At 39.6% G+C, this 17,149-nt stretch overlaps 1 protein-coding gene across 1 annotated transcript; it reads left to right on the forward strand.

Annotated features, from left to right (window-relative positions):
- The first annotated feature begins 15 nt into the window (after window positions 1-15).
- PSMD12 (proteasome 26S subunit, non-ATPase 12) lies at window positions 16-17,048 on the forward strand. The gene is made up of 11 exons (XM_039500828.1): window positions 16-299; window positions 3,681-3,740; window positions 4,037-4,165; window positions 7,468-7,575; window positions 10,178-10,282; window positions 11,632-11,781; window positions 11,950-12,084; window positions 12,747-12,859; window positions 13,942-14,116; window positions 15,108-15,185; window positions 16,606-17,048. The coding sequence occupies exons 1-11, from the start codon at window positions 192-194 to the stop codon at window positions 16,813-16,815; spliced, it is 1,371 nt and encodes a 456-aa protein (XP_039356762.1). The 5' UTR covers window positions 16-191; the 3' UTR covers window positions 16,816-17,048.
- The last annotated feature ends 101 nt before the right edge of the window (window positions 17,049-17,149 follow it).

Consider the following 17,149-nt stretch of genomic DNA (forward strand, 5'->3'; position numbering starts at 1 on the left):
CCAGGTTTGCCCCGCCTCCCTCCCCTCCCTGCCAGGCAGGGCCCTGCAGCGGCTGTGGGGGTGTCTCCGCCAGTGCCTGCGGGGTCCTTCCGCGAGTCGGCTGCCCGCGCTGCTGCCTGAGCGGGTGCCGCTGCTGGTTTCCGGTGTGTGTGTGTGAGTGAGGCCGGGCCGAGCCGAGCCGAGCCGGGGGGATGGCGGACGATGGCGCGGAGCGGTCCGATGGCCGCATCGTGAAGATGGAGGTGGATTACAGCGCCACGGTGGACCAGCGCCTGCCCGAGTGCGAGCGGCTGGCCCAGGTAAAGGGGAGCCGGCGGCGGCCGCCGTTGGGCTGAGTCATGGCGCGGCCCGGGCTAGGCCGCCCGCGGGGGAGACGGCCCGGGCCCGGGGGACGCTCGCCTGCCCCAGAGCGGTGCCCGGGGGCCGCGAGGGAGAGCCCCCTCTCTGGGCGGGGGGATGGGCAGGGCCGATTCCCGGCGGGGGGGGGGGGGGAGGCCATGGGTCCGCCCCCTTCGGAAACGGGGGGAGGAGGGGCAAATGCGCTGGGGGGCACAGCGGGGGTGGGGAAGCGGCGTGGGATGGGATGGGAGCGCCCCCGGCCTGATAGAGCCGTGTCATGACCGGTCTCCTGCTACTGGCAGAGCCGTGCCCCTCCCCGCTTCATCCAGCCACAGGCCCCCATGTCCTCTAGCCTGCGCCCCGTCGCCCGTCCCAGCGCCATGTAGGCTGCAGGCTGCTCCATTGCCGGTGGGATAGGCAGAGACCTGGCTTATGGGATGGGCAGGAGGAACCAGGGCCACCAGCCTGGTGACTGGTGCACAAGGGATCTGGGGGGAGAAAATACCCACAAGCCTGCAGCTCTAGGCAAGCACAGACGGCGCTGTGGGATGGAAGCCCGACGGCAGGATGGGGACCATGTACGAATATAAGAACGACCATACTGGGTCAGCCTAATGATCCATGTAGCCCAGTACCCTGGCTGCCAACAGTGGTTCAGAGGGAATGAAGGGAACAGGCAATCATCGAGTGATCCATTCCCTGTCGTCTGCTTCCAGCTTGTGGCAAACAAATGTGTTCCTCTGACACCTGACATTTTAAGGCCTTTGTGTGCGGGAAAGGGGGCTGTCTCTGCATAGAGAAGCATGGATCAAGTTTGCCCCTACATACAGTAGAATCCCAGGAGAGCAGCTATGGATTGTGTGTAGTGACAAAACTGCACCTCCTCGTAATCCCTCTACTTCAGCATAGGCAGACACAGACTGCCCAATGCAGCATACATTGGGATCCTGGAGGCATCATTGCGCCACCCCACCCCGTCCCTCACACTTTGGAGCAGCCAGATGTAGGCCTTTATGCTGCACTTGCCCTTTCCCGATAGGTGTAGCCTGCAAAATTGCATAGGGAGGAGGTGGACTGATACCATGTACATGACAACTGTACACGTGTCATACAAGAATTAGGAAACCAAGGCTATTACCCTGCATTATAGTCAGTCAGGCCATATATGTCAGTGTGCAGTTTAATTCTGTGATTGTAGGTGGACATATACTAGATAAACCATGGTACACAATTTGAAGGGACTTGGTCAGGATAAAAATAACTTTTGGAAGCAAATTCCCTTATCTCTATTACTAATACCTTAATGCCTTCTAAAAATTCTTCCAGTTTTTAAGCTTAAGTAGCCCAGTGCTGCAATGTTTGTTACAAACATTTCTGTTAATATTAAGTGTTGCTATAATACTTGTTTGCAAATTTAATCTCAGTTTTTGGATCTAAAGTTCCTTACAATGGCCTTTAAATCCCATAGACAAATATAGGACACATAGTCCACAGTATCCAATGAGTGCAGGCATTGTACTACCATGATTAGGATGTATATGAGGCGCACAGGCATGTGTCACCTACCTCCTAGCTTGCTCTGTTTAATATCAGGAGAGAGATGCGTAGCAGCGATGTTTTTTGTTACAGTATTTAACTACATTTATAGTTACTTAGACTTTGTCTTGACTAGGTTACGTAGTCCTAAGCCTGACCCAACTCAACTTTTTTTCCTAGTGTAAATGCAGGTACTTTAATTTAAGTGGTCATGTTCTAGCCTAGACTAGAATTTGGCCGACTAAATCAAATTACAGGTGTTACCTTTCATCTTCATTGGGAAGAAGGTTGTGTTTAGGAATTTAAGTCTGGCTTATCTAGCATGTGTTCAAGCTTGACCACATTTCCTTGTCAAGACACAGCCTTACTGTGTGTCATGTGAGCATGGAGGCTTATGGGTATACTGGCAGAGGAGGAATATACTTATATTCTTTTCAAATTGATAGTTACATTCCTGCCTTCTCCATACTGTTACTTAAGCTAACTTTCTAGCTGAGGGAATGTGTTCTGTTTTTCTCTTTTTGTTTTTTATTTTGTGTTGTAGTCAGCTGTACATTTAAACCGGCAGCTTTTTGAAATTCCCTCATTCAAATCGTCATAGTTTGACAGCCCTGAGATTATTCATAACTCCAGGTTCCTAATGTGAAAATGTGTACTGTTGCAACTGAGTGTCACTTCTGTGTGGAGTTCTCTATGGTTCTGTGAATTTCAAGGAAAGCTGAGATATACTATAAGAGGGGTAGGCAACCTATGGCACGCGTGCTGAAGGGGGCACGCGAGCTGATTTTCAGTGGCACTCAGACTGCTCGGGTCCTGGCCACCAGTCCAGAGTGCTCTGCATTTAAATTTAATTTTAAATGAAGCTTCTTAAACATTTTAAAAACCTTATTTACTTTACATACAACAATAGTTGAGTTATATATTATAGACTTATAGAAAGAGACCTTCTAAAAACGTTAAAATGTATTACTGGCACGCAAAACCTTAAATTAGAGTGAATAAATGAAGATTAGGCACACCACTTCTGAAAGGTTGCCGACCCCTGTACTACAGCAACTAAATTATGTTTAAAATGAGGGAAGTTTAAATATGCCGTGCCTTTCTGATAAATATACTTTTGGGATGTGTTTGGGCTTCCATGAGGCAGTATCTGAAGGTGGGATTTTTTAAAATTTACATAAATAATTAAAGCATAGACACATTTTACATGAGAAAGAGGGAATGGGTTTGTGACTCAAGTGATCTGGTTGTATTCCTGGCTCCATCACTGACTAGCTGTGTTATTTTTGGTGAGTTATTTAGCAGATACTTTCAGAAGTGGCTTTTGATTTTGTGCATCTCAGTGTTTGGATGCTGGGTTTCAGACACACAAAGTCCTGATTTTTAGGAATGCTGAGCTCTGACCGGTCCAAATGATGTCAGTGAGATCAATGTGTGGTCATGATCTCTGAACATCAGACCCAAGATGTCCCAAGTTAGGCACTCAAAACCAAAGGCCACTCTGTAAATTTGTTCCTTAATTTCTGTATGTTTTCCCAGCCATAAAAAAAAAAAATGGGGGTAATGATACTTATCCACCTTTGTAAGGCACTTCGAGATATACAGACGAAAAGCGATATGTAAATGCTAAGTATTAATGTTTATTCCTATCTTCCTTGTCAAAGAAATAAACTATGTTGAAATTAGTCTTTCACCCCAACTTTGCTATATGCTTTTTCTTCTATAACAGATGTAGCTATTCTTGGGTTAAACTGTATTATATTTTTTTCAGTGTTGATCCTAATAGTGTTTGTCCATGATATTAGGAAGGAAGACTTCAAGAGGTCATTGAAACCCTACTCTCTTTGGAAAAACAGACACGAACGGTAAGTAGATTATGCTGTGCAGCACATTTATTTCTGGGGTGTTCCCCCTTTTCCTGGCAGATAGTGGTACTAGTGGGAAATTAGAGTGTCTGGCTCTGCCATGTTCCCCCTTACCTTTGGTGGTGGTGGTGGTGGGGGTCTGGCTCTGTGCCATATTTCCCCATTCTTTTGAAGATGGTGGGTCTGGAGTTATAATGGATTGCTCTTGTCTTTGTATTGTCAAGGCTTTGCATTGGTAGTGGCTCAGTAGTTTAAGTTGTATATGTAATCACTAATGCACTTTTTGTTTGTTGCAGGCCTCTGACATGGTTTCCACGTCCCGTATCTTGGTTGCTGTAGTAAAAATGTGTTATGAAGCTAAAGATTGGGATGCTCTTAATGAAAATATTATTATTCTGTCAAAGAGAAGAAGTCAGTTAAAACAGGTGACTACATTTTTTAAACAAAGAAATGCAGCTGTTTAGGAAGGAAAGATATCATGTTACCTTTCTAATTCCCCTTCTGTGTAGTGCCTGTGCTGTTTGTGTTTTAATATCCTTCTGAATATACTAATGTCAGCTTCTGTTGCTGCTTCTGATAGGCTTATTTAAGGAGGCTTGTGTGCTAAATTCACCCTGCTGTCATCCACATTAACCTACTAAAAAATGCACTACTAAACAGTTAAACGGTTAACCAATAAGTATTAGTCTTACCGTTAATATATTGCAGTTAATTTTTAAAACAGATTGGCAGCAGCCCCGGATCCCTGCTGGACGGGCGGCGGGTGGGGACAGGCGTCAGCCCTGGACCCCTGCCGGGTGGGGCCCCCATCATGTTCAAGATTAAACAGTTAACCAATATAATTTTAATAGCTAAAATGGATACTTTTAAAAATGGTATTTACATCCCTAATATGCATACACTCATGCATGCTTAACTGCAGCCTTCACTCATGTTGCTTTTTTTTTGGTTTTTCTCTTCTGTTCATTTGTTTTGTTAGGTTGTCTGCAAATTCTTGGGACAGTGCCTATGTGTAAAATTTTCAAAAGTGACTTAGGCTTCTGAGTTTCACTGCAAGTCAATGGGGCTTTGACTCCCTAAGTGCCTGAGTTGCTTTTGAAAATGTTACCCTTTGTCTTCATATCTGTCTAAAGCTCCTAGTTCCCTGCTGCTGTATCAACAGTAATCTGTTCACTAATTCCTCTGAGTGAACGCATCTTTAATTTGCTGTGAATGTGGGATTCCGTTAAATTTCGATCACTTTGTTCTGGAGCTTAACATCAATTCAAAAAACTTCGCTGACTTTGTCCCTTTATTTCTGGACCTTGTCTTTGAATCTTATCTCTGATATATTTTTTTTCTAGCCTCTTTGTTGTAATCATAGATTTCTGTTCTCCTCCCTTTATGCCTCGTCAGTAGCTTTCACTTTAAACACAATATTTAAACATCCTATGCAGCTTTATGTATCAATTCCAATCTCCTCCATTTCTTGCTCATTTCCAGCATCTGTTAAACCTTCTTGGTCGCTACTTCATGCTACACCTAGGTTTCAGGTCTCTGATGACTAGCAACACCAATTCTTCTTCTGTCTATTTAGGTATCTTTAACCCTGTTGTCACCATGGTACTGTATCTGGTTTTGTTTTAATACATTGGTCACACTATATTCTCCTCAAGCCTCATGAAATGCCAAAAATCTGTGCACGATAAAGAGACTTCTTGTTTGCCCATTCCATTTTGGTCGTCTTTATATCCGTTCACTCTTACTCAATTTCATGGTTCAAATTTCTGCATCTCCCTGCTACCTGTTGGTGATATCCAGAATAAATAAGACTAGGCCCAATACAGGTCTTATATTAATTTCTTTTTTTAGACTTCCTCATTTATTGTTAGTGGGGATGGATCGCTGCCAATGTGCACCCTGGAATAGGACCCCACTGTCATGCACCACCATTAGCGAGTACTCTGTCATATGCTCCAACTGATATATTGTGGAAATGATACACCAGTATTGGGTGGGGTGGTGACGAAGCAGAGCAAGGGACAGCCTGAAATGTAAAATTCTGTTACGCAGTCCAAAGTGTATAACCCATGGTGTATTGTCTACCTATTCTCTGCTGTGTTGTCTGAGAGAGATACTTAGCCGTGATCACTGAGGTCTGCATCCTTTGCAGTCCAAGAAAATATGTGTTGTTAAGCTGTTCTTAATTAGTGTGCTAGTCTTATATGTCAAGTGTTTCTGAAGTGCTGATGCTTGGGATTGCCTACAATTTCAGTTTATTCAAGTCTCATGAAAGACGATAATCTGCACTGGTCAAGCATGATTTAGCTCATATGAAACAGGATTACTAGTGGCTTTCACTTATATGTATATCTAATGGTTGACTTTGTTTCCCCACTAAATCCTGGGTGTCTCAACCATTCTTCTTTACTTAACAAGGCTTAATTAACTAATCAGTTAATAGTGATGTAAGATACATGAGGATTGCAAAGTCTGATATTTCCGATGAAGTTGTAGCCTCCACCACTTTAAATGCACCTAGCTATTCAATAATGTTATATCATAGGGGGATTTCCACTTGACCCTAGCTGGTGATCAGCTTTTGCTTTCAGACTTAAGAAGATTGATATTTCTTAATTTTATTTTAGTGATTGTAAATGTAGATGATATTTTTATTTATGCTTGATAGCAGAGCAAACTGAGCTGTGTGGAAGGTATTTTTAGTTGTACTTTTTTTCACCCTTTTGTGTTGAGAAGAAGGAAAAAAAAGGACTAAGATACTTAGCACATAGTGGAATACAAATATAATAGTATGGCAGAGCAGTAATTGGCTCACAATGGTAAAACTGACTTTTTCCAGAAGAAAATGAATAATGAAATTGATGATGTAGTTTTTGGTTTACATGTAAAGTGTGATGTTAAACAGAATTGTTGTGGTTTATCATGGTCATACAGGTCTACACTTTATGTGAGAACACATACATTTGAAACTGGTATGCTGACATCAGTCAGAAATAACTTGATATTTTTCTAGAAATTTACAGATACCACAAAGGAAGGGACAGTATACCCCACTATTTATTTAGACCAGGGTAAAATGCATACTGAACACTTCCTTTTATATTATGGAAATCGGGTAGCAAGCAGATAAGCTCTTTCCAGCCTGCTAAGTAGTCAGTTTGATTTGGCAGAAGAAAATGTCAATTCTGCTCTTCAAGTAAGTTGAGAACAAGTTTGAGAGAAGTGATACAGACACATCCTGTTTGACTTGAGCCAGTCTCTGATCTCAGTAATATCTTCCTGTGGAAGGGCATCTGCTCACTTCGGTTATACCTGGGGATAAACTTGTGGCTGACCTGAGTCAGCTGACCCGAACTCCCAGAGCTCGGGCTGAAAAATTGCTGTGTAGATTTTTGGGCTCAGGCTGGAGCCCAAACATCTACACAGCAATTTTTAGTCCTGCAGCCGGAGCCCCACAAGCCCAAGTCAGTTGCCCCAAGCCAGCCATGGCCATGCCATGGGTTCCTTTTATTCTTCTGTTTTATCCTATTAAGTTCATGCCTAGTAGGAGTGAAAACAGCCCCTCCAATGAACCCCCACGCTTATTTTGGGAGAGAGTCCATTTACTTTTATATTAATAGTTCTTGTATCTTAACATTTGATTACAAATGCCCCCAAATTATATTTTTGGTACACTTCTAGAAATCTAAAAATAGAGTAATATTTTGTTTTCCATTGTTTATACCAGGCAGTTGCTAAAATGGTCCAGCAGTGCTGTACCTATGTTGAGGAGATTACAGACCTTCCAATCAAACTGCGATTAATAGACACACTGCGTATGGTAACAGAAGGAAAGGTAAGGCTTTTTGTTTTCAGACTGGAACCTTTTGATGTCTAGTGGCGTAATAAAAAGGATATTTGCCTTCATTAAAGCATGCCTTGTTTCCTTTTTTCTGGTTAGAGAGCGAGCCAAAATACATTTCGAAATTAATATGATAAGGAAATCTGTATATTTCTATTCAAAATATCTTGGAAAATTACTTCCCTATATTGCTCATTTAAGTAGCTTGTTGGAATACTAACTTTTTTTTTTAAAAGTCTCTCTATTAATGACACCTTCAAGTATTAAAGCTGAGAATTCTAAAAATTCAATTTATTTTTCACTATTTGTGGTGTTTGTTTGTTTTAAATTTCTCCTTTTGGGAAATGAAAATAGACTAGTCAGTTTTACTTCCTTATTCTGGTGGATTAGTATGCTGTCAAATGCTTATGTTCCAAACACGGAACGTGATTTTTTTTTTTGTTTAAAAATCTTGATGTAGGAATTTCAAAAAAGCAAGGAACAAAAACCAAAACAAAAATATAATTCATGGAAACATTTCTATTAGCCTTAGCTTTTGTAAAATTTGCTTTTAAAAAATGCAAATGCTGAGTTCAACTGGACCCAACAATGTCTTTTTAAGATTTATTTTCAGTACTTATTGTTGACTTAAAGTTGTATACGTATCATCATCATCATCAAGGCAAATTTGGAAGGGACGTAGCTTTCTTGCACATCGAATACGCCCTGGATAGCTCTCTGGCTTGATTCTTCAGACAATTAAGTTGGATGCCCAGTCTGTTTCCATCAGTGGCAGTCTTATTGCACCACTGAAGCTTTTGGTGACAATGAGATTGCCGACAGTGTAGCAGCATTCCTTTTTTTGTGATTAACATATCTATTAATTTTCATAATCAAACAACAAAAAATACAAACAGGTAAATGACTTACACCATGTATATGTTACCAAATACTGCATAATTCACAAGATTTCCAATAAAATGATGCAATTACGCAACTTGTCAACGCTGCAAGACTGGACAATACAAAATCAGACAGTTTTACATAGATGTAACATGTTAGGGTGGGGAAAATTATACAAACAACAAAATAGACAAATAAGCATAAAAGTGAAGGAGAGGACCAGAGGGAAGTGGACAAGGATGGAAAAATCGGAGATGTCAGGTGGAATGGAAGGCTGGCATTATTTGATGCATCTCAGAATTTTTTGCCCAAATGTATATAAAAAAATCCATGGGTTTTTTTGGATTCATATCACTTTTTACAGTGATAAGAGATTCTTTCTTTCGCTGCTAACTCATACAGGTCCAAATATCACTGCTTTATTCCATGTATAAGCCTACTCCTCCATTTATGTAACATCATGCACTCGGTAGAACCTCGAGAACCAAAATCTTTGCCGTGGAGTTAAACACAGCATAGTAGGAATTAGGATATAGATATGCAGGCCTGCCTGTAAAGGCCTATACTTTAAGAAAAGGTTGTCTCAAGGTAAAGATCTGGTTGTTAGTGGAATGACCAGGTCTAAAACAGTGCAGACTTTGTTGTGAAGTGCATCACGGATTCAAGACATTAACATGGAAACAAAGACTTTTCCTGGGACTGCCAACAGTATAATACCTCCGTAGTTACTCCCTTCGGCTTTGCTGCCCTTTTTGATGAAAGGCAAAATAAAACCCTTCTTCAAGTCATTGAGGATGATGTGAGTGTGCCAGATGGTCTGGAAGAACCTATGCAGTTGCAATGACAAAACACACCTGTTTTCAGCAGCTGAGGTGTGATGTTACAAATTGTATATTTATAAAGTTATGTTATACCTGTATTACTCTTAGTCCTATTTTGTTAATTTTCTATCATACCTAATAAGAAGTGTTACATAGAATACTGAGTTGATGGCTGAGTTGTCCTTAGCCTTCCTCTTGGAAAATGTACTTTCTGTTGAGCAAAGTCCGTGTTTATTTACTCTTACGCCTTTTACCAGTTCAAATCAAGCCTAGGTAGCTAGTAACCAAAAGTTGTTAACTGATGGCTGGTCAGAAGTGCTTGTAAAAGGAGATGGTCTCCGTCCAGTTTGTGGTAGACAACAGTTCCCATCACAAAATGAACCATCATTGTTTGCTTCACTGAGAATCTTGGTAGAGAGGTGAATGAACTATCCTATTCCTAGGTGCTGCCCTTCCAGATCAGGGTTGAGACTCAGTATCTGTTGCTTCCCCTGCTGTATCTCTTATCTGAATATTTCCAGGGCTACAGCACTGGTCGTGAACAATAGATTGACTAACGAAATATTAAAAAGAAGTGTTTCCTATTGTAATAGTTTTTAAATACAGACTATACACTATTCTTAAACTTAATTTGAGTTTCCAAATATTAAACGCTTATTGTAGCACAGAGAACACTTCTATGGAAACATTTCCTAAAGCAGGCGTAATATAAATTAATGCTTTACTCACAAAGTCATCACATTATGTTCACTTCATTTAAAGAACAGTAGCAACGTTTCAGTGAGACTACTTGTGGGTGTAAAGGTATGCAGATGTGTATATCACAGCCTTAGATGTAATACACTTTTACTTAGTAAAATAAGTTTCACTGTTGGATTTTATTTTAATTCCAGATATACGTGGAAATTGAGCGTGCTCGTCTTACAAATACACTTGCAACAATAAAAGAACAAAATGGTGATGTGAAAGAAGCTGCTTCAATTTTGCAAGAACTACAGGTAATGCATCATATGGTTCATAAGTGTTTCACATACAAAAATCAACAATTTCTCAACGACTGGCAGTTGTTTGTAGCGAGATATGAGGCTTAATCAAGCATAGCTACCCAGGAACCAATTAACTGTCTTCAGTGGAAGTGTAATTAGATTTAAAATGCTCTAGCTTTGGTAATTTGGCTGATGCTGAAAATTACTTGGAATATTTCCCTTTCGGGAAAGGCGGTTTCCCATGTATTAGCTGATACAGAAGGTTTAGTCCTAGTTAATCTTTTGACTTCTGGAACGGAGAGTTCAAACTCTCTCAGGCCGTCATTCAAAATGAAGTGTTCTTGGATCCACTTGTTCTTTGTTGGTTTTTTTTACATGAATTTGGCACAGGGAACTGGCTGTTGATGGGTCTGGAAGGAATTCCCTCCCATGTTTTCTTCTGCTAAAAGAGTAGTGTGTGGGTCCTTTGTGTAGAAGGAATCCTTAGGACTGGGCTGAATTAAGGATGTGAGGGTATAGCCAAAGAGAACCGTAAACTTTTTTCACATCTCTATTTCTTGAAAGCCTGAGAATTCCCATCAGTTTGCCAGATAACAGCCACAATTTTTTCTGCTGAAAGGGGTGGATACGCTTCCTTCAGAGCTAATGAACGTTGTTATTTCGTCATCTAGTGTGTGGGTGCTTTGTTCAAAGGTAGAGACTTCTGAGTGTAAGCAAGCAGCTAATTTTAATGCCTTAAAAAGGGTTTCAGAGAGGTAGCCATGTTAGTCTGTATCAGCAAAAACAACGAGGAGTCCTTGTGGCACCTTAGAGACTAATAAATTTATTTGGGCATAAGCTTTCGTGGGCTAAAACCCACTTCATCAGATGCATGGAGTGGAGATGCATCTGATGAAGTGGGGTTTAGCCCATGAAAGCTTATGCCCAAATACATTTGTTAGTCTCTAAGGTGCCACAAGGACTCCTCGTTGTTTTTTCTTAAGAAACTTTTCCAGAAAACAAGGGGCAAATGTTGAAATGTGTCTGTGCATAAATGAGGCATGTCAGTTGGGGTTTGTGCATGCATGTTGTGTAAGTTGGGCTATGCATGCACAAACAAGTATATAAGGCAAGTTTTGGGGGGATTTTATCTTACGTGTATTCTTTTTGGGTGATTTTAATGCACACAGTCAGACCATATTAATTTGTCCTCTGTTATAACATATATATGATGCTCAGTAAGTCCGTGTAGTAGAGCTAAATATTTTATAATAAGCACATGAAAGAAGTATGATGAAAATCTTTGATAGAAGGGCATGCTTCTCTCCTTAACATTATTAAATAAAGATCCATGGAGTTAAACACTTCAATTTCCTTTTTAGGTGGAAACCTATGGTTCAATGGAAAAGAAAGAGCGGGTGGAATTCATCTTGGAGCAGATGAGACTCTGTTTGGCTGTAAAAGACTATGTTCGGACCCAAATTATCAGCAAAAAAATTAACACCAAATTTTTCCAGGAAGAAAACACAGAGGTAAAGTTGATGGAGGGATTTTTTTTTCTTTTTTCTGTCAGTCTGTGGCATGCATTCCCTTCATGCACAGGAGTTTTTGTATAGTCAGTCTTTGGAATTCAATTGAATGTAATTTGTGAGATTAGTGGATCTATTTTTAATTTTGACATTTGTTTGACATTGTTTCAGAAATTAAAGCTGAAATACTACAACTTAATGATTCAGCTGGATCAACATGAAGGTTCCTACCTCTCAATCTGTAAGCACTACAGAGCCATTTATGATACTCCTTGTATCCAGGCTGAAAGTGAAAAATGGCAGCAGGTAAAAACATTGCAGATGGAACTGCAGCAGTTCATAGTGGCAAATATCCATTTTATTTTATATTTACCATATTTGTTAGATGAACATGGATCCTTTAGCCCATCTATCTGTATATGAACATTAACAAACTGTCTACATAAGGAGGAATATAATAAAAGCAATTGAGTGTCCTTATGTAATCAATATTTGTATCAAGGACATAGTGTATGTTGTCTTAAATTCTGAGGATGACTGAACTTCTCCATTTCATGAGTGAAAGCCTAGAAACAACTTGTGAAATTAAATTCTGAACAGTATTTTTCTTAATTTATGGAGCTAGCTCTGAAACCATGTACACAATGCAAATAGTGCAAACTCAAGATTGTAATAATAGCATTTAAGAGAAAAACAAATAACTTGACCTGAATCATCTTGCCATGCGATCAAATGTAAAAGTTTTGTTTCTACAAATTTAATTATTAAATTTATTTTTATTTTGTTTTATTACCTTAGTTTCTTAATAAATTTGAGCCTTACAGAATGTATATTGTTGTATGTACAGTAGATTAGCCGCACATAGATTTTATTCATACTCTGAGAACTGCTTTTACTTTGACATCAGGATTGTTTTTTCTGGCTATTTTTCTGTAATAAAAAAACAAATCGTGTTTTCCTTTGAACAGGAACTGAAGAACGTTGTTCTGTATGTTATCCTTTCACCTTATGACAATGAACAGTCTGATTTGGTACACAGAATAAGCAGTGACAAAAAACTAGAAGAAATCCCTAAGTATAAGTAAGTATCTTTTTGAATAGTCCACTCTGACAAAAAAAAAAACAAAAAAACCCATCCCTTTAAGGAGTGTTGTGAAGGCAGAGGGGATTCAGCTACTGTTAGGTTGAGAACCACTGCAGTAGACTATTTACTATTGTGGGCCGCATACGTGGCCCACAATGTGTTATGTGGGCTGGATCCAATACTACCTGTATGGCCCTGAGGATGTCCCATGGGCCGCAGCTCTGTGCTGATTAGGCCACGGGTTGAGAACCACTGGTCTACTGTCAATATTTCGTATACAATCAATGTGGTGTGGAAAAAAAATCTATAAAGATGTTTCTGAGTGTGTGCAAGTCAGAATTATAAATAGTAAGTTAACATAAATGTGTGTCTGTGGTGGAGAGTTCTGTATTATGGACATAATCTGAACAGCTACTATTCCATAATATTTCACTAAATAATACTTCACTAAATAATACTGAGAGTCTAATGTTCAAAATATGGTCCATACGCAGTCATTACATGCATGTGATAGAATTTACATATGCAAACCTTTTTTGTGTAAGCACACTGAGTACAAATCAAGCATAAATTACTTTTATATCCTTAAATGTTGTTGTTTGCACCCATGAATGTACATACAAGTTTTGCATGCAGAATTGCAGATAGACAAGAGAGGCTGAGTTGATGACATCCCCTTTTAAATTTAGCTCCGAGTATCTGACTCTCCCAAAATCATACCATGCGGCTTGTATAGTCAACTACAGCTGAGCAAAGTGGGTGTGAAATGGTTTGATAGCCACCTGTGCAAAATTGTGCCAAATTCTAAGATAACATATGGTACAAAGAAGTGGAAATTGAGGCCATACAGTAAGTGTGTGTGTGTGTGTGTGTGTGAATCAGTCAGTCAGTAGGAAGTGTTAATATAAAAACTTCCTGTTTGTGGATTATGAATTTTAAAGTGCTGAATAGAATTAAGTTATGATTAGTAGTGATAAAATTATGTTTGCCTTGTATTTGTCTGTTGGCAGGATTTTTAATACAAAATACAAGGTTTATTGGTATAGAATTGTGAACTGATTACATTAAACCATTTACAGAGATCTTTTAAAACTATTTACCACTATGGAGTTGATGCGCTGGACCGTCCTAGTTGAGGAATATGGAAAGGAATTAAGAGAAGGAAGTCTTGACAGTCCTGCCACAGACGTCTTTGGTTATACAGAGGAAGGTGAAAAGAGATGGAAAGACTTAAAGAACAGAGTTGTGGAGCACGTAAGTACAGCCTGCTTTTTAACCATTCTTACGATATAAATTAAGCATGGAATTGCTAGAAATGCTTTTTGCTTTCTTTATTTATAAAGAGAGGGACAGGAGAGAAGATACAAGAGAAGCTGATAAGTTGTCTTTTTTCTTCTTTCCATAATGTTCTAATTCTTCTTTTGCATTCCTGATATGTTTATTTTGTAGGTATGTCTCTTCGCTAGCAGCTGATGCTGTGTCAAAGAAGTAGATCTAGCACTCTGAGGGCTGGTCCACACTAAGAAGCAGAAGAAGAGCAGCTAACTCAATTCAGCTGAATTGAAGCGTAGCTGAATTTCACTACTAGTTACCTCACTACGCCGCCCAGACGCGTCGCGTGCCCCCGGCGGCGGCTCCCGCACTCGCCGCGCCGCCGTTTGCAGTGGTGGAGTTCTGACTTCGGTCGAGTTTCTCGGGTCGCCCAGATTAGACGCGATTAGTTCGAACTCCGAGAAGTCGAACTCACCCCGTCGACCCGGCTCGTAAGTGTAGACTAGCCCTAGTAATGCACATTCCACCACATCGGCTCTGAAATCATAAACTAATTTTTGCTTTCACTTTAACAAATTGGAATATAGCAGTTTGTTTGAGCAAACAATGGAATTATAAACAAAATAGCACAAGTGCAAACAAATACTTAATATTTAAATAGGGTTTACGTAAATTGTAAGACTCGGCCCTCTGAAATTAGGGCAAAAACTTGAAAAGAGTGCTGTTTAAATCTGTAGTTAGTGACTGACTTCATTAGTTATTAGTTTGAGAGGCAGTAGCTTGTCTTGGTATATGCAGGAGAATTGTATGTGTCCAAGAAAAGACCCCTTATTCATTTGCATACCTTTCTCTGGATAAGCCATTATAGCAGTACAAGTCCTAATCTGTTTTTAACATTGACTTTTATATTTTTGCAGCCTGTGTCAGTTATTTTTTTACAAATAACCCTCTACTCTCAACACTTTTATTCCAGAATATTAGAATAATGGCAAAATATTATACCAGAATTACAATGAAGAGGATGGCACAGCTCCTGGATCTGTCTGTTGATGTAAGTGTTACTCAGGATAGCCTCAGCATTCTTCTTAGATGTGTCCATGTGGTAGAGAACTCAGTATTCAACAAAATAGCACTTGGACTTGATTTGCATTTATTTGCATTGGGTGTTTTTTTAAGATTAAAAATATATTACAAGTCTATCACAAATAGTGTTTGGAACAGCCATGCATCCAGTGCAGAAAGAGGAGGCAGAAATATACCACTCTGAATAAAGAACCTGGAGGAAAAAAAAACTTCTCTCTCTCATAGTTATGCCTATCACTGTAGTATCTGAGCGCCTCACAACCTTTTAATGTATCTATCCTCACAACAGCCCTGATGATATTGCCTTTAGTCTCTGATGCCCATTCTGGTATAACCAATGCTTTCCAGTTGTTACCATCAGAAACTAAATGGGAAAAAAACAATATTAAATTACAGAGAGATACAGGTAACATTAATTGAATTTTGATTCAATGATTATAATTGAGAAACTGTTTAAAATCCCTCAGGAGTAATAATACAGATGTTAAATAGAATATTTTTCATTTTGCCTCTGATAATATGTTTATAGGCTAGCCTTTGAACACTTGCCTATTCAAGGTTTTAGAATAGAATTTTTTATCGCAAAACAGCACTCAAGTTGTTACAAGGCAAAGAATAAACACACAAGGCAAATCAAATCTGAAGGAGTGTTAACATCAGGTTCTATACTGTACCTAGATAGTATAGTCCACTGTTCAGGCCCTCAGCAATACTTGGTTAAAACTGACTAATGATATAGGGTTTCTTCCTTACCTTTGAACTCCCTGGTTTATGGATTTGTCACTCTTCTTGAACATAGGTCTTTCATTTTTTAAGTTTTCCCAGTGGATCCACTCGTAGCAGCATCTAGCATGGGGAGGGCAAATTCACAGCTTGTTTAGTTCAGAGTATTTGCTTTAAGGTGTTTAATTGCACCTCCTGCTCTGCACAACACTACCTCACAGAAGCATCATTTACCTGACCAATGTTTGTACAGTGTAATTGGTGTGGAATTTAGCAGTAGAAAGCATGTTCTGGAAGCTGTTTAGCCAAGTGCTCCCAATGTACGTTAAGAGGCTTTCAGGTGTATTTGACTTGTGCAGTTTGAAAGTTTTTAGATGCATCTTGAACTGAAAACAGATGTTAGCTGTTTAGTGTGGCTAACATTGGAAGCTTGTTGACCCTAGGTAGTTTAGTAGCTGCAACATAATTCCAATGCCAGAGGCATTAATATTAAATATTATGGCCACTATAGGTACTGTAATTCTAACAGACTGTATTACTGTTAGTATTGGTAACACCTCAGTAACACTGCTGTCCTGTTAACTGGAAATTTGGAAAGAACATTGAGTATTTTGTTAATTACAAATGCTGTTCTCCTGATTCAGTGCCGTTTGTCTCCTTTGCAGGAATCGGAGGAATTCCTGTCCAACCTAGTAGTAAATAAGACCATCTTTGCAAAAGTAGACAGGTTGGCAGGAATTATCAATTTCCAGAGGCCCAAGGACCCAAATAACCTACTCAATGACTGGTCTCACAAGCTCAACTCACTGATGGCCCTAGTTAACAAAACCACACATCTTATTGCCAAAGAGGAAATGATACATAACCTGCAATAAGATGCTTCAGTATACGTAATGCTTTTGAAGAAGGCATTAAAACTTGGTAATAGACTATTATCCCAGTGTATATTTGGTTTATTTTCTCCCTACCCAAACCCTCCTGTCTAAAACTTAGAACATGAATAATATCTCTTGAAGTCTTGTTGATAATTAAGTGCCCTTGATTATCCGTTGTTAAACATTTTTTGCTACAGTTGGTGAAAACATAATAAAATGTATTGCCCGTGTTATCAAAATTAGTCTTGTGATTTATCCCAGTAGTTGTTTTTATAAATTTGTAGATGTTTGTCTTGATCCACCTGAGAAATAAGTCTGCACTTATTTCTTTACA

The sequence above is a fragment of the Mauremys reevesii genome, linkage group 15 (genome assembly GCF_016161935.1).
Source record: "Mauremys reevesii isolate NIE-2019 linkage group 15, ASM1616193v1, whole genome shotgun sequence".
Lineage (NCBI taxonomy): Eukaryota > Metazoa > Chordata > Testudines > Geoemydidae > Mauremys > Mauremys reevesii.